This window comes from Salvelinus fontinalis, unplaced genomic scaffold (assembly GCF_029448725.1).
Source record: "Salvelinus fontinalis isolate EN_2023a unplaced genomic scaffold, ASM2944872v1 scaffold_0401, whole genome shotgun sequence".
Taxonomy (NCBI): Eukaryota; Metazoa; Chordata; class Actinopteri; order Salmoniformes; family Salmonidae; genus Salvelinus; species Salvelinus fontinalis.
In genome coordinates, this window is record NW_026600610.1 from 66,344 (window position 1) to 85,414 (window position 19,071).

Here is a 19,071-nt window from a genome sequence, read left to right on the forward strand (position 1 = left end):
TGTCAGTCACAGTGTTGACTTATTATCAGTCACTGCAGAACAGTAGTTAAGATTTCACAGTCCGGGAGCTAGTCTTGTTCACTTTGGCATACAGTGGTGAACGTCTTGATGAGTTCGAGCAAACTTTGGTTTTGTTGACTTCGGCATAGACAGGGAACGGAACTTCCCCCTTTTCATCTACCTCCTCCAGGTGGTTGCTGCCGTCTGCTGTCTGTTGTCGAGAAGCCTTGTTGTCTGTAGTGGGCCATGGATTACAAACCTCTGTGGCGACAACGTCATACACTACGGACCCAGTGTAGCTGCTGTGTCGTCGGACACTGGTCTTCTCCATCTCAGGTAAGGGAGGCAACTGCCTCAAATCCTTCTTCACCGGCCTTGGGGTGTCCTGTCCTGGGAAAGACCCTGCATAGAGTGAAACATAAACAGTGAGCTGAGTGTGATGTGGGGAAATATGTCCAACTCCAAGTGTGATGAACAACTGACTCTGACCTCTGTGTTCTCTTTGGGACAGGGTTGACTTTCTTTTTGAGGATGCTGGTCCAATGATGTTCTTCCTTAGTTCTGAGGTCCTGACCTCAATTGAATCTGGGGGCTGCAATGAGCAATCATATACTATCAGCAGAGGGAGCCATTGGTTTCAGTTCAGTTTGATTATTCCATACATTTGAATTCCAGCTTTACATTAAGTTGTACTATTTTCTGGAGCAGGACATCCACAAACAACAGTCAATGGTAATGTAAATGAATTGGTAAGGTGAATGGTACATTCCCAGGTATTTTGTACACTGACCCTTTCACCAGAGATCGGTCCCATTTCAGCCAATGACAACCTGGACGTCTTTCTACTAATGGAAGAATGCAGACAGGATGTCAGCAATACCTAAAAGAAATGCTCATAAAGGGCCATAATACAGGAAGAAGTATTACCTTTTTGAACGAATCACACATATCATTGATACTATGGGAAGCAGAAGGGATAGAAGACACAGACTCCACTGCACTGGTGACAGTAGTCTCCACACAATCTCCAGAACCATGGCATTGACTTCCTGACATACACAGAAGAAGAAAAAAGCACACTTAGTTCCAAGTTTCAGTTTATGGCACAACAAATCGACCATAGAATTGGAGGCGGAGAGTGCTGCCTGGGTGAAAACAGGTGTACAAAACATTTTGAAGGTAGTCTGGATGACTCATGATAAAATGTTCATATGTGAAGAAATACCATGTCACTCCTCATTTTTGATGTAAGTTAATGCCTTTATGATCTTGTCATGTCCACAAGGATCATTAAAACCACATACGTACACGTTTTGGCTGCTATGCCTTCTTCAGAGTGTGTAGAAGAAGCCTCTGTGCCAAGCTTTGCCAAGGGTTAAATCACACATTCAGAATTTCTCTAAGAAGTTGAACATCCATAGAAAGGGTGCTTACCCTTGGATGCCTGTCTCCAGCTTGTGAACTGAACACTTTGCCTCACCAAGACAGACCATCAGCTGTAATAAATAGAAGCTGCAAAGAAGTTTGGGGAAATTCAGCACTACCTCTTTGGTTGTTATGTTAATTGCACAGCAGCAAGGTTCACCTGTGACTTCCGCGAAGCTGAGTTCTTTGCTTCTCTATTTCAAAAAGTCAATACTCTAAAACAGCTTCCTCTCCTCATCTGCACTGCTCTGATATCATAATGTTGATACAACGGTGAGCACTGGTGAATGTCTGCAGGGGCTTTCCACTTTATGAGACGATTGTCCATGCCACTGGACCAGTCTCACTGACATGCAGTGATATCATGATTGAGGGTAATGAAATACCATTTCAAATCAAATCAAAGTTTATTTGACACGTGTGCCGAATACAACAGGTGTAGTAGACCTTACAGTGAAATGCTTACTTACAGGCCCTACTCAACAGTGTGATTTTTAAGTAAAAAATAGGTATTAAGTGAACAGTAGATAAGTAAAGAAATAAAAGCAACAGTAAAAAGACAGTGAAAAATAACTGTAGTGAGGCTATATACAGTAGCGAGGCTATATACAGGCACCGGTTAGTCGGGCTAATTGAGGTAGTATGTACATGTAGGTATGGTTAAAGTGACTATGCATATATGATTAACAGAGAGTAGCAGTAGTGTAAAAGAGGTGTTGGCGGGACACAATGCAGATAGACCGGGTAGTCATTGTGCGGGGGCACCGGTTAGTCGGGCTAATTAAGGTAGTATGTACATGAATGTATAGTTAAAGTGACTATGCATATATGATGAACAGAGAGTAGCAGCAGCGTAAATGAGGGGTTGGTAGGGGGGAAATGCAAATAGTCTGGGTAGCCATTTGATTACTTGTTCAGGAGTCTTATGGCTTGGGGGTAAAAACTGTTGAGAAGTCTTTTGGTCCTAGACTTGGCGCTCTGGTACCGCTTGCCATGTGGTAGTAGATAGAACATTCTATGACTGGGGTGGGTAGAGTCTTGGACAATTTTTAGGGCTTTCCTCTGACACCGCCTGTTGTAGAGGTCCTGGATGGCAGGCAGCTTAGCCCCAGTGATGTACTGGGCCGTACGCACTACCCTCTGTAGTGCCTTGCGGTCAGAGGCCGAGCAGTTGCCGTACCAGGCAGTGATGCAACCAGTCAGGATGCTCTCAATGTTGCAGCTGTAGAACCTTTTGAGGATCTGAGGACCCATGCCAAATCTTTTTAGTTTCCTGAGGGGGGATAGGCTTTGTTGTGACCTCTTCACGACTGTCTTGATACATTTATATATCCTGATTTACATTTACATACGTATCAGGATATATCTATTCTTTTATGAATTATTTCAGGATTAATTTATTATTAATTCATTATTTTGTCCCACAGGCCACACTCCTTCATACATCTCACCAGGAAAACAGTGATGAATGTCATTGCTGATCTCATATTGCATTAGGTTAATAAGTAGAAAAATACAGACATGGATAAAGTATCCAATTTTCATACTTGAGTAAAAGTAAAGATACCTTAATGTAAAAGTCACACAGTAAAATACTACTTTAGTAAAAGTCAAAGTATTTGGTTTTAAATATACTAAAGTATCAAAAGTAAATGTAATTGCTAAAATATACTTAAGTATCAAAAGTAAAAGTATAAATAATGTCAAATTCCTTATATTAATCAAACCAGATGTACAATGTTCATGATTTTTAAAATTTACGGATAGACAGGTGCACTCAAACACTTAACATCATTTACAAATGAAGCATTTGTGTTTAGCCGGTCCACCAGATCAGAGGCAGTAGGGATAACCAGGGATGTTCTTCTGTCCTGCTAAGCATACAAAATGTAACAAGTACTTTTGCTTGACAGGGAAAATGTATGGAGTAAAAAGTACATAATTTTCATTATGAATGTAGTGAAGTAAAAGTAAAAGATGTCAAAAATATAAATAGTAAAGTACAGATATCCCCCCCCCCCAAAAAAAAAAATACTTAAGTAGTACTTTAAAGTATTTTTACTTAAATACTTTACACCACTTGAGAAAAAGAAAAAAACATGCAAAGGATTTTTGCAACTTTTTCATTTGTGGCATTGACCTGTCACTCAACAGTACAGTCGTGCGACGAAGAAAAACTGCGGGGCAATTCACAGAGTGGTGTACTCATAATTTTCTTCCTAAAATTCATATCCAAAGGCTAGTTCACGTCAGCTATTTCACGTAAGGGTAGTGGGAGGGTTCAGTCAGTTGATAAACCCATGTAAGTAAGCATTGACAGTCAACACTTGTACATTCTTACCAAAATATGTCATATGTAGCGCTCTTGTTACAGTTTGACTTTCATTGGTAAGGAGTAGCTGAAGTGCTAGATAGAGAACTAGAGCATAGACAATTCCCTGTTTCTTGACTAAATAATCTCACGTTAGCTCAGGTAGCTAGCTACTGTAGCTCAGACAGTAACTGGCTGGATAGCTGGCTCTATTGTTATCTGGAAACTTGGGCAAAGATTTGTAACGATTTCGAGTTGAAGCCCAGACGACACAGGTACAACGCTTTTTTTTAGGGAATGCTAGAAATATCTAGTTAAGATGACGGAGCTGTATCTGTATGTCTGTATTTTTGGGAGACCAACCTAGACTGCTGTCACTGCGTATACGGCTTGTTGTTATTGGCTATTGGTAGCTAGCTTCCCAGCAGCTAATCCAGCTAGCTACTGTTAACGTTAATTGGCTAATGTAAACATCACCAGTCGCAATGGCTAGTGTTAGGAAGGAATTTTGTGTACATAGCTGTCTGAAGACCACCGCTTGGCTAGTTTAGATATAACCAGTTGTTGTTCTAGTTAGCTAACAGTTATGTTTCAGTATTTAAACCTCAAACACTTGGGAACCCCTCATCAATTTAGGTGTAAATTACTCCAGTGTCCATTGACTGATGTACCTAGTAGAGAAAAAAACATCGATGTTTGGACATTAATCTTATTTGTTCATTGTGTGATGTCCGTTCTATTCTATTTCTCAAATTGCAGCCCATTCCCAGCGACTGTGCAGATGCCATCTGACCTTTGACCCTCGGACCCTGCACCTCTAGTCCTTGCTCTATGACTTGCTGTGAGGCCATGTCTGCTGTGAACATCACCAGAGACATCCTGCACAGGCAGATCAGGGTGAGTCCAATGGTTTAAGCCTGTTTTTATGAAATGAACAAACTGCCCTAACTAATTCACACAGAATTGAATATTTTCATTTCAGGATACATGAGCAAAATCAACAACTCTGAAATGCAATCGGCATTACAATCTATTCAATAATGAACACTACTATTCACCGAAATGCTTTAATTATGTTGGACAGAGTGAGACAGGAAATTTTGGGGAGAGACAGGTGATGTTTTGCCTTGATGTCTGCAGGACAAGAGAGCATTGGGCTTCCAAAGGCAGTATCATGTCACAGACCCCTTCATCAGTAGACTTGGACTGGAGGCAGAGTTGCAGGTGATGTATGTGTGTGTGTGTGTGTGTGTGTTACTGCACACATACAACATTAATGCCTTTGCCAGTCTGACAGCCTGTATCTGTTGTGTCAACAGGGCCACACTGGGTGTGTGAATTGCCTGGAATGGAACGAACAGGGAGAGTAAGTCCTGAGCTGAAACCAGGCTTCTATTTAAATGACCATATTTAACACTTCTACATTTATGTTGGCCTATCTGTAATGTTTACTCTTGTTCTATGTAGTCTGCTGGCATCGGGCTCAGATGACCAACATTGCATCATCTGGGACCCCTTCAAACACAAGAAGCTCACCACTATGCACACAGGGCATGCAGCAAACATCTTCTCTGTGAAGGTAAAAACAGAAACTGCTTGATGGGAAAGTCTGTGTGTAGAAATGAAGCTTCTTTCTTATTTTATCCTCTCCCTTTTTCCCGTCCCCCACTTGCAGTTTCTCCCTCACTCAGGTGACCGTATCCTCGTGACGGGTGCAGCGGACACCAAGGTTCACGTGCACGACGTGTCGGTCAAGGAGACCATCCACATGTTCTCTGACCACACCAACCGCGTCAAGCGCATTGCTACGGCCCCCATGTGGCCTAACACCTTCTGGAGTGCTGCGGAGGACGGCATCATCAGGTCAGAGCCCCAGTAGCTAGCTAACCGTTGGAGCATCCTTGTCGCATCCAAAGATGTTAATTGGTTAAGGTGACACTGTGTCAGATACATTGTCAGATGCATCATGTTATTTCTACTAGCATGTAGTAGAATATCGAAGGTGAAAAGATGACATGAAACAGTAAGGTTGGAATGGAAGTGTTATGCCATGGGCCCCTTTCTTACCTCAAGCTGTTCCCTACCAGTTCCTTGGCTCTCCCAGGGACTTCTTCTCTGGGTCTCTGTGGCCACATGCCTCCAGCAGCACTTCCATCACACACTGTCTTGGAGGTTAATGTATCTCTAGAGAATACCCTTTAACTACCCTTCAAAGCTCAGGTGTGCAGTGGGCATTGGGGGACTACTGCAGATGGGTGGTTGGCTTCAGGCTATGGTTCCCATAAGGGGGTCAGCTCAGACACAGGAAGTTAATGATGGGGGGGGGGGGGGGGGGGGGCTTTAGTATTTTACTCTACAGTACGTCACTGCCTGACTGCCTGCTGCCTGACTGCCTCCCTGCTGCTTATGACTCAAAGGGCCAATGTTGCAATCGTGGCTTGTGTTTTTGTTTTTGATTAACCAAACCAGTAGTCTACAACCTCAAAATATGGCTCCCACGTACAGAGTATAGTAAGTTAGTAGTTTCTTTTTGAGCAAGCTGGCTTTGGACACAAATTGCAGTTTTAATTAAACCTTGCAATTAAACCTTGCAAAAGTCTAGTTTTTGAGTAGAATTCAAAACAAACAATATTTTAAAGAGCTTGGTTCTGACTCTCTGGAGATGATTGATGCCCTCATGATGTGCTTTCTTCTACTACTATTTTAGGCAATATGACCTGAGGGAGAGCAGTAAGCGTTCAGAAGTGCTCATCGACCTGACAGAATACTGTGGTCAGCTGGTGGAGGCCAAGTGTTTGGCTGTGAACCCGCAAAATAATAACTACCTAGCAGTGGGGGCCAACGGGCCCTTTGTACGCCTCTATGACATGCGCATGATCCACAACCACAGGTGTGTAGTAGTCAGGCTCGAATCCTAACTTGAGATCGATGCATGTGACTCATGTTTCCATTGACCTGAAAGTCCAAGTCATCTCAAGTCTGAAGTTAGGATTTAGCTCTCACTGCCTGACTGTCAAATTAGAGTTTAATTGAATAGTTATCATTTCATATCACGTAAGGAATATGCACGACTATTGGATAGTACGTCTAATGTGTCTCCCTACTACTCTGGGCTATCATCAGTCATACCGATGTTATTTTCTCAGCTTTGAGACTTCTTATATACACAGATGGAGCATGATTTGTTAATCATTTATGTTTCTCTCCTCCACTTCCATTCACAGGAAGTCTGCGAGTCAGAGCACATCGGCAGGAGTGCACACGTTCTGCGACAGACAGAAGCCCATCCCAGACGGAGCGGGGCAGTATTATGTCGCAGGTGTGTGTGTGTGATCGTATGGTTTGGCTTATTGCACCAAATGTATTAAAAAAAACTGCTGTGAACACTTTCTATGAAGCCCATACAGTATCTACAATGTATTATAAACAGTAAAAACACACATGGACAATGTGTGGGTTATAACGCAGTCATTTGCAGTATATGGAACTAAACTAGTGGGACAGGTAAGGTGATTCTGTATGCCTCTCACCCAACTTCTTCTCCTTGATCCGTTACCTCAGGGCACCTGCCAGTGAAGCTCCCTGACTACAATAACCGCCTGAGGGTCCTTGTGGCCACCTACGTCACCTTCAGTCCCGACGGCACCGAGCTGCTAGTTAACATGGGAGGAGAACAGGTAAGGCTGCTTCTTAGAAGAGGAAACGTCCTAGAAGTTAAAACCTCCAGGTCAAGCTCACTAGGCAAAAATCCATCTCTTTCTCAGATTGTCAGGTTTGAATTCCAACAAGCATAGTACTTTAACTCTCAAACCAAATCATTAAAGTTGATGATTACCTGTGGTTGGTTCAAAAGGGTAACTTGTGTTTTCTCTTGTCTGCAGGTGTATCTATTTGACTTGACGTTCAAACAGAAGCCGTACACCTATCTGCTTCCCAAAAAGTGCCAAATAACAGGTATAACTATGGAAATAGCCCAAAGCTTACTACAGTATTTGGTCATTAAAATGACATATACAGAATGTATTATTTATGACCAATGGAGGGGTGCAGTTGCTCGCTGAAACTTTGCCCATAGTTTATATACAGATCTGGGCATTAAAAAGTGAATTCTTCAAAATGCCTTGCAGCAGCAATCTATATCAGGTACATTGTCTATGTGACAAATTACTCTCTCGCAGGGTGACATCAACCACCAAGGTCATTATCAATCACTTGACAATGATGTAACCATGTAATAAAATGCATTTTTGAAAAATGTTCCTGTCGGTGCAGTAACATCCACTTTGCGTCAAATGTTCTTTACTGTGCTGCAGTATAACTTTGTAATGCTCAGAACTGTATGGGGATTTCTAAAATCTTGATATCCCAACAGATGTTCAGAATGGAAAGACAACCAACGGTGTGTCAAATGGAATTCACTTGCCAGCCGGCCGACTTCGATTCACAGAAAGCAAAGTTTTCTCTGGGTAATCTTTTTCTCGTGTTTGATTTTAAACGTTCATTTTCACCCACATGTTACATTTAGCAACAGCCTAGCCCCAGTGTATTTATATAAACACTACGACATGGGGCGGGGGCGGGGGGGCGGGCGGGGGGGGGGGGGGTGACATCCCTAGTTTCTCTCATCACTTTCTCATCTCGTCCTCATCTTTCTTCCCTAGTTCTGGCGAGCTGCCGCCTCACTTGGAGCGGATAAAGCAGCAGGCCAATGACGCGTTTGCGCGGCAGCAGTGGACGCAGGCCATCCAGTTCTACAGCCTGGGCATCCACGAGGCTAGCCACAACGCCATGCTGTATGGGAACCGCGCTGCCGCCTACATGAAGCGCAAGTGGTAAGGCAGCTTTTTCGACCTAGAGCCCGAGCTAACCCATTAGCCTTGTTTACTCTCCTTCTGTGTTTCTCCGGTTACAGAACATGGTCATGTTCAGTAGGGCATACTGTAGCAAAATGTTTTGCAACGAAAAACAAAAACACTTTGAGTTCGGGTAAAACGTCCTTGTTTCATCACGTTTAAAGCGGTTTACCACTATGCTGGTACATGTGTGACTGTGTGGTATTTACTGTTGTGTGTGTGATGTGTTCTCTCTCTCCCCCAGGGACGGTGACCACTATGATGCACTGAGAGATTGTCTGAAAGCCCTGTCCCTCAACCCTGGGCACCTGAAGGCCCACTTCCGGCTGGCACGCTGCCTCTTTGAGCTGAAGTACGTGGCCGAGGCTCTGGAGTGCTTGGATGACTTCAAGGGCAAATTCCCCGAGCAAGCCCACAGCAGCGCCTGCGACGCCCTAGATAAGGATATCAAGGCCACCCTCTTCTCCAAGATGGACTCAGGTGAGAAGGGGTTAATGGTGATGTTGGGTAATCGTCTGTTTCCCCCCACAAATAAAGTGTGATTTTGGCTGACCTCTGACTTTTCCATCACCTTTCCACATTGACTTACAATATGTGTTTTTATATGATGTTGATTCAATTCAAAATACCTTATGTATTCCACAAGGGCAATTGTGCAAATGAATACAGTACGGATATTTTTGGGTTTATTTCCATGTCGTGTCTGTTTTGTAGCTGAGGACAAAAAGGGCAACAGCTCAATCCGCTTCCACACGTTCAGCAGGAAGGAGTCCATCCCGGAAGACGAGGTCGTCTTGAGAGAGCGCAGCTACGACTACAAACACCGCTACTGTGGTCATTGTAACACCACCACAGACATCAAGGAGGCCAACTTCTTTGGCAGGTCAGTGGAGCATTTTAGACACTGATACATTCTAAAAACACTATGTTAATATTAGTTGTTGACCTAAAAAAAAAAACATGAGCTGACGGCGCGCACTTATTTTGTAGAGGTGCTGGCTAATGTATAGTCAACACTGAAGAAGACACTGCGTTCTAAAACGTTGGTTATGTTTCCCCGTTACATTTTTGGGAGGATACAGTGCATTCGGAAAGTATTCAGACCCCTTTACTTTATCACATTTTGTTACGTTACAGCTTTACTCAAATATTATTTATTTTTTTAAATAAATAAATGCGTCATCAATCTACACACAATACCCCGTAATGACCAATCAAAAACAGGTTTAGACATTTCTGCAAATGTAAAAAATAAATAAAAATAACATCGCATTTACATAAGTATTCAGACCCTTCACTCAGTACTTTGTTGAAGCAACTTTGGCAGTGATTACAGCCTCAAGTCTTCTTGGGTATGATGCTACAATCTTGGCAACCCTATATTTGGGGAGTTTCTCCCATTCTCTGCAGATCCTCAAGATCTGTGAACTTGGATGGTGAGCGTAGCTGCATAGCTATTTTCAGGTCTCCAGAGATGTTAGATCAGGTTGAAGTCCAAGCTCTGGCTGAACCTTCGCCCCAGTCTGAGGTCCTGAGTGCTCAGGAGCAGGTTTTCATCAAGGATCTCTCTGTACTTTGCTCCGTTCATCTTTCCCTCAATCCTGATTAGTCTCCCAGTCCCTGATGCTTCCACCACCATGCTTCACTGTAGGGATGGTGCCAGATTTCCTCTAGACTTGACATTCAGGCCAAAGTGTTCAATCTTGGTTTCATCAGACCAGAGAATCTTGTTTAGATACCTTTTTGGCAAGCAGGCTGTCATGTGCCTTTTACTGAGGAGTGGCTTCCGTCTGGCCACTCTACCATAAAGGCCTGATTGGTGGAGTCCTGCGGAGATGGTTGTCCTTCTGGAAGGTTCTCCCATCTCCACAGGGGAACTCTGGAGCTCTGTCAGAGTGACCATCGGGTTCTTGGTCACCTCCCTGACCAAGGCCCTTCTCCCCCGATTGCTCAATTTGGCCAGGCGGCCAGCTCTAGGAAGAGTCTTGGTGGTTCCAAACTTCTTCCAATTAAGAATGATGGAGGTCACTGTGTTCTTGGAGACATTCAATGCTGCAGACATTTTTTGGTAACCTTCCCCAGATCTGTACCTCGACACAATCCTGTATCGGAGCTCTACGGACAATTCCTTCAACCTCATGGCTTGGTTTTTGCTCTGACATGCACTGTCAACTGTGGGACCGTATAGACAGGTGTGTGTACAGTTGTGAAGGGTCAGAAACTTTCCGGTAAATTTCCGGAATTTTTCCATGGGAAGTTAAGCCCGTGAATTTGGGGAATTTTGCTTAAATTAATCAAAAAAGTTAGCTTATAACTTGAACCTTTTTTTTGGGATACCCATAAGGCAATTCTAGGTATTGTGGCATATTTTGGTTAAACTACCCACAATTCAATGGAATTGCAACCCTCTGCATGCACAGTGCATTCTTCCATCACGTGTACAGCTGATTCTCAAGATCTTGCACACTAATGAGATGCTATTGAGCCCACACTACTACACTGTCTGAGCCAAGGACTACATGCTTTCTGGTAAGTTTTGATTACAATACTGGGTGGGGTGAATATATTTTATGACCTATATGAATTTTTGTTAACTAGTAAATAGTAGCCTACAACAAAGTGTTTTTTAAATAATTTCTAACTTGTTAACAATTTCTGCTAGTTAGTTTTTGCTACCATATGGGTTTTAGCTTGATTGATCCTGCTAACTGAGGAGTGTTAATTCACTTGTTTCCATATATGTTTCATTTTAAAATATTTATCTTACAAAGGAGTTTTTTAATCTAACTGCTTAACTATTTATCTGCACATGGAATTGTGTTTGTTAGTTTTTTTTACTCATTTTTTTTCAAATCTTTACAGGAAAATGCCACGGGCACTATGTGATGTGTGGAGAAATTCCACTGCAGCTAATGTAGAAGGAAAAGCGGTGTACATTTGCAAATACTGTGCCAAATCATATGTGAAAAATGCAACAAAGATGTAGAATCATCTGGCCAAGTGCATATAGTTCCCTCAGCGCTCACAACAAGCAACCTCTGACAAAAGTCCGATAGCAACAGGAATCAGAAGTTTTTTTGACTCAATGGAGGAACGTAGTCAGAGAAATGCTTATGAATATCTTGCCTGAGCGGTGTATGCAACTGGTTCACCTCTGATGCTCACAGGTATTGGAAGAGATTTCTGAATGTTCTTTGCCCAGCATACACCCCTCCAACTAGACAGGCTTTATCTACTCATTTGCTGGATGCAGAGTTCAACAGAGTTCAAGTGAAGGTCAAGCAAATCATAGAGAAAGCAGACTTTATTGCAATCATCTCTGATTGGTGGTTGAATGTTCGTGGGCAAGGAATAATTAACTACATCATCTCAACCCCTCAACCAGTATTCTACAAGAGCACAGACACAAGGGAAAACAGACACACTGGTCTCTACATTGCAGATGAGCTGAAGGCAGTCATCAATGACCTTGGACCACAGAAGGTATTTGCACTGGTGACAGACAATGCTCCGAACATGAAGGCTGCTTGGTCTAAATTGGAGGAGTCCTACCCTCACATCACACCCATTGGCTGTGCTGCTCGTGCATTGAATCTTCTCCTCAAGGACGTCATGGCACTGGAAACAATGAATACACTCAACAAGAGAGCCAAGGAAATGGTTAGGTATGTGAAGGGTCATCAAGTTATAGCAGCAATCTACCTCACCAAGAAAAGTGAAGAATAAGAGCACCACATTGAAGCTGCCCAGCAACACCCGTTGGGGTGGTGTTATCATCATGTTTGACAGTCTCCTTGAGGGAAAGAAGTCTCTCCAAGAAATGTCCCTATCACAGTATGCACATATGGACAGCCCCATCAAGAGGATCCTGAAACTCCTGAAACCTATAGCAGTAGCCACTGCACAGATTGAGGGAGACAATGCCACCCTGTCTGATGTTCAGACTATGCTTGCAGATTTAAGAGAAGAAATCCGTACTGCCCTGCCCACTTCACTGTTGCTCCAAGCAGAGGAAACTGCAGTTCTGAAATGCATCAGAAAGCTTAAAGACTTCTGCCTGAAGCCCATACACGCCGTAGCGTACATGTTGGACACCAAGTATGCTGGCATCCTGTTTGGTGCAGAGATCAACAAGGCCTATGCTGTCATCACTACCGTGTCTCGTCACCTTGGCCTGGATGAGGGCAAGTACACTTCCAAGCAAGGGCTTTGGGATGGAGATGCAATATGGCAGTCGTGCCAATATCTCATCAGCCACCTGGTGGAAGGGACTTTGTGGATCTGAGGCTCTTTCCCCTGTTGCCTCCATCATCCTCCAAATCCCACCAACATCAGCCGCCTCAGAGCGCAACTGGTCCTTGTTTGGTAACACACACACCAAAGCACGCAACAGGCTGACCAATACAAGTGTTGATAAATTGGTGGCCATCTGGGAAAATGTGAGGCTTTTTGAGCCTGACAAAGAGCCATCCTCAACAAGGTTGGAAAGTGACAGTGAAGATGAGGCCTCAGAGTCTGATGTTCAAGAGGTGGACATTGAGGAGGTCCGGGGAGAAGACATGGAAGCCTGAGAGGAAGACAACCAAAGCTTTAGGTTCTAGACTATAATTTTACAGATCTATGTTGAAAGGTTTTTGGGAGATGTGATGGATCATTCAATATTCCCTTTCTTTTGTTGTTCCATGAAATCATCCCATGTGAAGAGTCAACTTATTTTAAGTTAAATTCGTAACAATTTATTATTATTTTTCTATTGGAAGGATTTAATCATTTGCAATTCTCTACTTATGATAAGGTAAAAGATTTGTGTCTGTCTCCATATGATATGGTAAACATATCCAATGCAAAAAAACATCTACATTTTTAAATGGTATTAATATTAATTTGCATATTTCCGTTAATTCCCATATATTCCCACAGAAACTTTCCATCTTTGAATATTCCCCAAAATGAGTGTCCCTTTCTAAATCATGTCCAATCAATAGAATTTATCACAGGTGTACTCCAATCACGTTGTAGAAGCATATCAAGGATGATCAATTGAAACAGGATGCACCTGAGCTAAATTTCGAGTCTCATAGCAAAGGGTCTGAATACTTATGTAAAAGCTATTTCGCTTTGTCTTTATGGGGTAGTGTGTGTAGACTGAGGATTTTTTATTTTTTTTATTCATTTTAGAATAAGGCTGTAATGTAACAAAATATGGAAAAGGGGAAGGTGTCTAAATACTTTTCATATGCACTGTATATAAGTGTACAACATCATTTTTTAGACCTTTTAAAGAAAACACATGATGCTGTTGTATAGAAACTTTGGTGCCTCCTGGAGAACTTCATAACGCATTCATGAGCAGTTCATAAGGTGTCAAATTGTGGTAGTTGACATAAGAATGAAAGAATGCCCATGTACAGCTTATGAACGTTTTGATTATGAATGCGTTATGAAGTCCTTATGTAATTTAAATACCCTTCAAATGAAATGTTACGGAAATGTCTGCCACCTGTGTGCAGTATCAAACAATGACAAGGTTTAATAGTTGACTCTCTCTCCCTTTCAAAAATATAAACGCAACATGTAAAGTGTTGGTCCTATGTTTCATGAGCTGAAATAAAAGATCCCAGAAATGTTCCATACGCACAAAAAGCGTATTTCTCCACAACCAAAAAATTGCACAAATGTATTTACATCCCTGAGTGAGCATTTCTCCTTTGCCAAGAAAGTCCATCCATCTGACAGGTGTGGCATATCAAGAAGCTGATTAAACCGCATGATCATTACACAAGTGCACCTTGTGCTGGGGACATTAAAAGGCCACTCTAAAATGTGCATGGAGCATGCAATTGGCATGCTGACTGCAGGAATGTCCACCAGAGCTGTTGCCAGATAATAAAATGTTAATTTCTCTTAATGTTCATTTCTCTACCATAAGACGGCTCTCTCGTTTTTGAAAATTTGGCAGTACGTCCAACTTGTCTCCCAGGCACAGACCATGTGTATGGCGTCATGTGGGCAAGCGGTTTGCTGACGTCAACGTTGTGAACAGAGTGCCCCATAGTGGAGGTGGGGTTATGGTATGGGCAGGTTTAAGCTATAGATGACGAATACAATTGCATTTTTATCTATGGCAGTTTGAATGCACAGATCTTGAAGCCCATTGTGCCATTCATCCGTTGCCATCACCTCATGTTTCAGCATGATAACGCACGGCCACATGTTGCAAGGATCTGTACACAATTCCTGGAAGCTGAAAATGTCCCAGTTCTTCATGGCCTGCATACTCACCAGACATGTCACCCGTTGAGCACGTTTGGGATGCTCTGGATCGACGTGTAGGACAGATTGTTCCAGTTCCCGCCTATATCCAGCAACTTCGCACAATCATTGAAGAGGAGTGGGACAATATTCCACAGGTCACAATCAACAGCCTGATCAACTCCATACGAAGGAGATGTGTCGCGTTGCATGAGGCAAATGGTGGTTACACCAGATACTGACTGGTTTTCTGATCCCGCCCCTACTTTTTTTTTTTAAGGTATCTGTGACCAACAGATGCATATCTATTCCCAGTCATGTGAAATCTATAGATTAGGGCCAAATGAATTTATTTAAATTGGCAGATTTTCCTTATATGTTCTGTAACTCAGTAAAATCTTTGAGATTGTTGCGTTTGTATTTTTGTTTAGTGTGTGTATATATAATCCCCCCCACCCACAGTAAAGGCCAGTACATTGTGAGCGGCTCCGACGACGGCTCGTTTTTCATCTGGGAGAAGGAGACTGCTAACCTGGTGCGGATCCTCCAGGGGGACGAGTCTATAGTCAACTGCCTGCAGCCTCACCCCAGTTACTGCTTCCTGGCTACCAGCGGCATCGACCCTGTGGTGCGGCTCTGGAACCCCAGGCCGGAGGTCATTAACAACAATTATTCAATTCTATTAAATTCAAATAACTTAGTTTTCCCAATGAGCAAACTTCTTATGTGTGGAATGGTAGGCTACATACAGCAAGAATCAGGATGTAAAAAAACAGCTCAGCACCAAGGACACTATACATAGAGTAGATGCATTTAAAAAGCAATCCATTCAATCACTAACATGATTGATTCTTTGATTGAATGTATTTGTTGCAAAATTTTTTTTTACTGCCAATACATGCATTAAAAACTATCAAGGATTACGCAATAAATAAACACAGTAGTACATCTGGTTATTGGATTGTCACAATTGAGGCTGCAGTATGATCTATCCTTTCCTATGGCCTCCTTTTGTAGTAGTCTGATGTAAAAAAATTAAAAAAAAAAGGCTGACTTTACAATACACCAGAAGTGAACCCTTTTCTTACCTTTCTTTCTCTCCATCCTTTTCCCCTCTATCATCCAGACGGAGAGTGAGAGTGGGAACGGGCGCGTGGTGGAGGACATGGAGGGCGCCGCTGCAGCCAACCAGCGGCGTATGAATGCCGACCCCCTGGAGGTCATGCTGCTCAACATGGGTTACCGCATCACGGGCCTCGGCGGCCGCGGGCCAGAGGGCTCGGACGACGAGGACAGCTCAGACAGCCAGGTGCAGTGCCGGCCCAGCTAGACTAGCGGGCCCAACACCACATACAGTATGGAGGCAGCAGGACGCAAGGCACTCCTCCCCTACCCCCTCCCAAACCCTGAGGCTGTCTGTGTGTGTGTACGTCTGTGTGTGTGTGTGTGTCTGTGAGGAGGGGGGAAAAAGCACCATCGATATTCCGTTTGTCAATGTTTCATTCACCCCTCTAAAACGAAAGCAACATTGAGTGAATGTCATGTCACAGCTCTGCACTATGCACTGCCCTCCTCTTTCACATGCCGAGGCAGGATTGGAGGAAACCAGTTTGGCGAGGGGATTCCACGGGGGTGACGACAACGACCTTTCACCTTTTTTTAAAGAACGCCAACGACATCACCTCGGCCTCTCCCTCCGTTGCTCCAAAGCTGGGGTTATCGGGCCTATACAGTAAAGAAGAGGAGAGCACTCCATCACTCCCCAATCTCTCACTATGAGCTAGGAGTCAACCACTTCTAAACCCTCTTCAAGAAGGAGCCCGTTGGAGGGAAACACTACAAGCAGAAGCCCCCGGCCTCTGGTAGTGTAGCCTGCAGACGGCTCAGAGGTTAGAGGTCAAAGTGAGGCCCCAATAGTCAGTGTCCTCATTGGAGGATGATGTGAGGCCACAGGAAGTTGCTTTGTTTCATCTCTAGTGGGCTTTTCAATTGGAGTATAAGAGGTCACACCCAGCCCCTCTCCAGCTCTGAAAGTCTCTACTTAAAGTTTTTGATTTACAATCCTTTTTTAAAGTTTTTTGAATATTGGTCAACAGGAAGAGAGCACAAGAAGTCTTGACTTTAAGTGTTACCCAGTCTTGAAGTGTTTCTCCAACTCAAATTAAATTTGTTGATAGGATTGTGCACCTTGTTTCTTTTAAACTCGGTCTGGCAACAACAACAAAAAATCATGTTTTTCTCTGCATTTGTTCTAAGTTTTGAGAGTAAAAAATGGCCAAGGATCCATGTTGCATTTTGCTTTGTCTGTTGTTGAGAAGTTCTTCTTGTGGCTCTATATACCTATTTTATTGACAGGTATGCAAAATGTTTCCCTTTTACTTTTATTATGTAGGTTAAGACAAAGCTGTCAAACTGAAGCGGTAGCTCCTTACATTTTCTCCAACACTTAGACATTTGCTCCTCTGTCATTTGTTGATAACGATGTAGAGACGGATAATTCTAAAGGAGGGTTGTGTGTGGGGTTACGTTTAGGGTTTTGATTTAATTGATAGTCAGGTGTTGATTGGTCAGAAAATCTGTCGAACTTTGTTGTACTAAAGGTTGCAAAATTCTTTTCATTTCCACAAATTTCCCAGTTTTTTGAGATATCCCGGTCGGTAGATAACCGGGATTCTGATGGAATAAGCACGAAATCGGGAATCTTTCAACCAGTATTTCTAGAAAACCTGGGAATTATGGGAAAGTTAACCTATGTTGGACTGACGCTCTGAACAGAGAGAGGGAAAGTGATGAAGAGAGAAGGGTATATCACTATCCTAGGGCAATAGCACCAGTCCTAATATCACTCATGCATGGCATAGAGGCAATTTCATAGACGCTATCCATTTGGTGTCTTTTGGGGTTCAGGATCCCTACACGAGCACTTTCAGCTTTCCCCAGAAAGTTTTGGGGGAAGAATGGGATAGGGATTTTTCCCTTCCTTTAGCTTTGGACCCAGAATGAGTCCTCTGCTGCAGTTGGAGTTTTGCTTATGAGGTGATATGAGATTTTGTCTAAAGGTAACATTGTAAAGGGCAAATTTGGACAATGAGCCTCTAGGTCCTCTGGCCGACCAGCAAACCTCCAGCTCACTGATGACGTGGATTCAAAGAAAACCTAAGGATGGAGTCCTCTAACACTAGGCTTCCATGTATAATTTCTTTGTTAAAAAATAATTTAAGACATTTTTTTATTTTTCTTTGGGAAAAATCCAATGACAAAGTTTACTGCAAGAGAAAAATAAAAGAGGTCTAATATTGTTGAACCACTTGTCTTGAGTTTGTGTTTCACCTCCGACCTGTATTTAACCAGGGTAATGACGATTTGGAATGTATTACTAATGTTTTCCACCTGCACACTGTTCCAGGTGCAGAAATATAGGCTACACACAGGTCCACAACTATCCATTCAGCAGTGGTGTAAAGTACTGAAGTAAAAATACTTTTTAGTAATTAAGTAGTTTGGGGTATCTTTACTTTACTATTTAGCCTGTTTTTACTACAGTCGTGGCCAAAAGTTTTGAGAATAACACAAATATTGATTTTCACAGTCTGCTGCCTCAGTTTGTATGATGGCAATTTGCATATACTCCAGAATGTTATGAAGAATGATCAGATGAATTGCAATTAATTGCAAAGTCCCACTTTGCCATGCAAATGAACTGAATCGCCCAAAAATATTTCCACTGCATTTCAGCCCTGCCACACAGGACCAGCTGACAGTGATTCTCTCGTTAATACAGGTGTGAGTGTTGACGAGGACAAGGCTGGAGATCACTCTGTCATGCTGATTGAGGTTGAATAACAGACTGGAAGCTTCAAAAGGAGGGTGGTGCTTGGAATCATTGTTCGTCCTCTGTCAACCATGGTTACCTGCAAGGAAACACGTGCAGTCATCATTGCTTTGCACAAAAAGGGCTTCACAGGCAAGGATATTGCTGCCAGTAAGATTGCACCTAAATCAACCATTTATCAGATCATCAAGAACTTCAAGGAGAGCGGTTCAATTGTTGTGAAGAAGGCTTCAGGGCGCCCAAGAAAGTCCAGCAAACGCCAGGACCGTCTCCTAAAGGTGATTCAGCTGCGGGTTCGGGGCACCACCAGGACAGAGCTTGCTCAGGAATGGCAGCAGGCAGGTGTGAGTGCATCTGCACGCACAGTGGGGTGAAGACTTTTGTAGGATGGCCTGGTG

The 19,071-nt window shown here is 43.0% G+C and overlaps 1 protein-coding gene across 4 annotated transcripts; it reads left to right on the forward strand.

Moving 5' to 3' along the window:
* The first annotated feature begins 243 nt into the window (after nucleotides 1-243).
* LOC129845902 (WD and tetratricopeptide repeats protein 1-like) lies at nucleotides 244-18,145 on the forward strand. 4 transcript variants are annotated; one of them, XM_055913831.1, is made up of 16 exons: nucleotides 244-336; nucleotides 4,496-4,633; nucleotides 4,877-4,960; nucleotides 5,056-5,102; nucleotides 5,204-5,315; nucleotides 5,412-5,599; nucleotides 6,444-6,626; nucleotides 6,961-7,055; nucleotides 7,298-7,413; nucleotides 7,618-7,690; nucleotides 8,109-8,202; nucleotides 8,398-8,568; nucleotides 8,834-9,069; nucleotides 9,304-9,472; nucleotides 15,304-15,496; nucleotides 15,968-18,145. In XM_055913831.1, the coding sequence occupies exons 2-16, from the start codon at nucleotides 4,568-4,570 to the stop codon at nucleotides 16,169-16,171; spliced, it is 2,031 nt and encodes a 676-aa protein (XP_055769806.1). In that variant the 5' UTR covers nucleotides 244-336; nucleotides 4,496-4,567; the 3' UTR covers nucleotides 16,172-18,145. The 4 variants fall into 4 exon arrangements, with proteins under 4 accessions (XP_055769806.1, XP_055769805.1, XP_055769804.1 ...); XM_055913830.1 differs by lacking the exon at nucleotides 244-336 and adding an exon at nucleotides 3,644-3,727; XM_055913829.1 differs by lacking the exon at nucleotides 244-336 and adding an exon at nucleotides 3,734-4,011.
* Nucleotides 18,146-19,071: the final 926 nt, after the last annotated feature.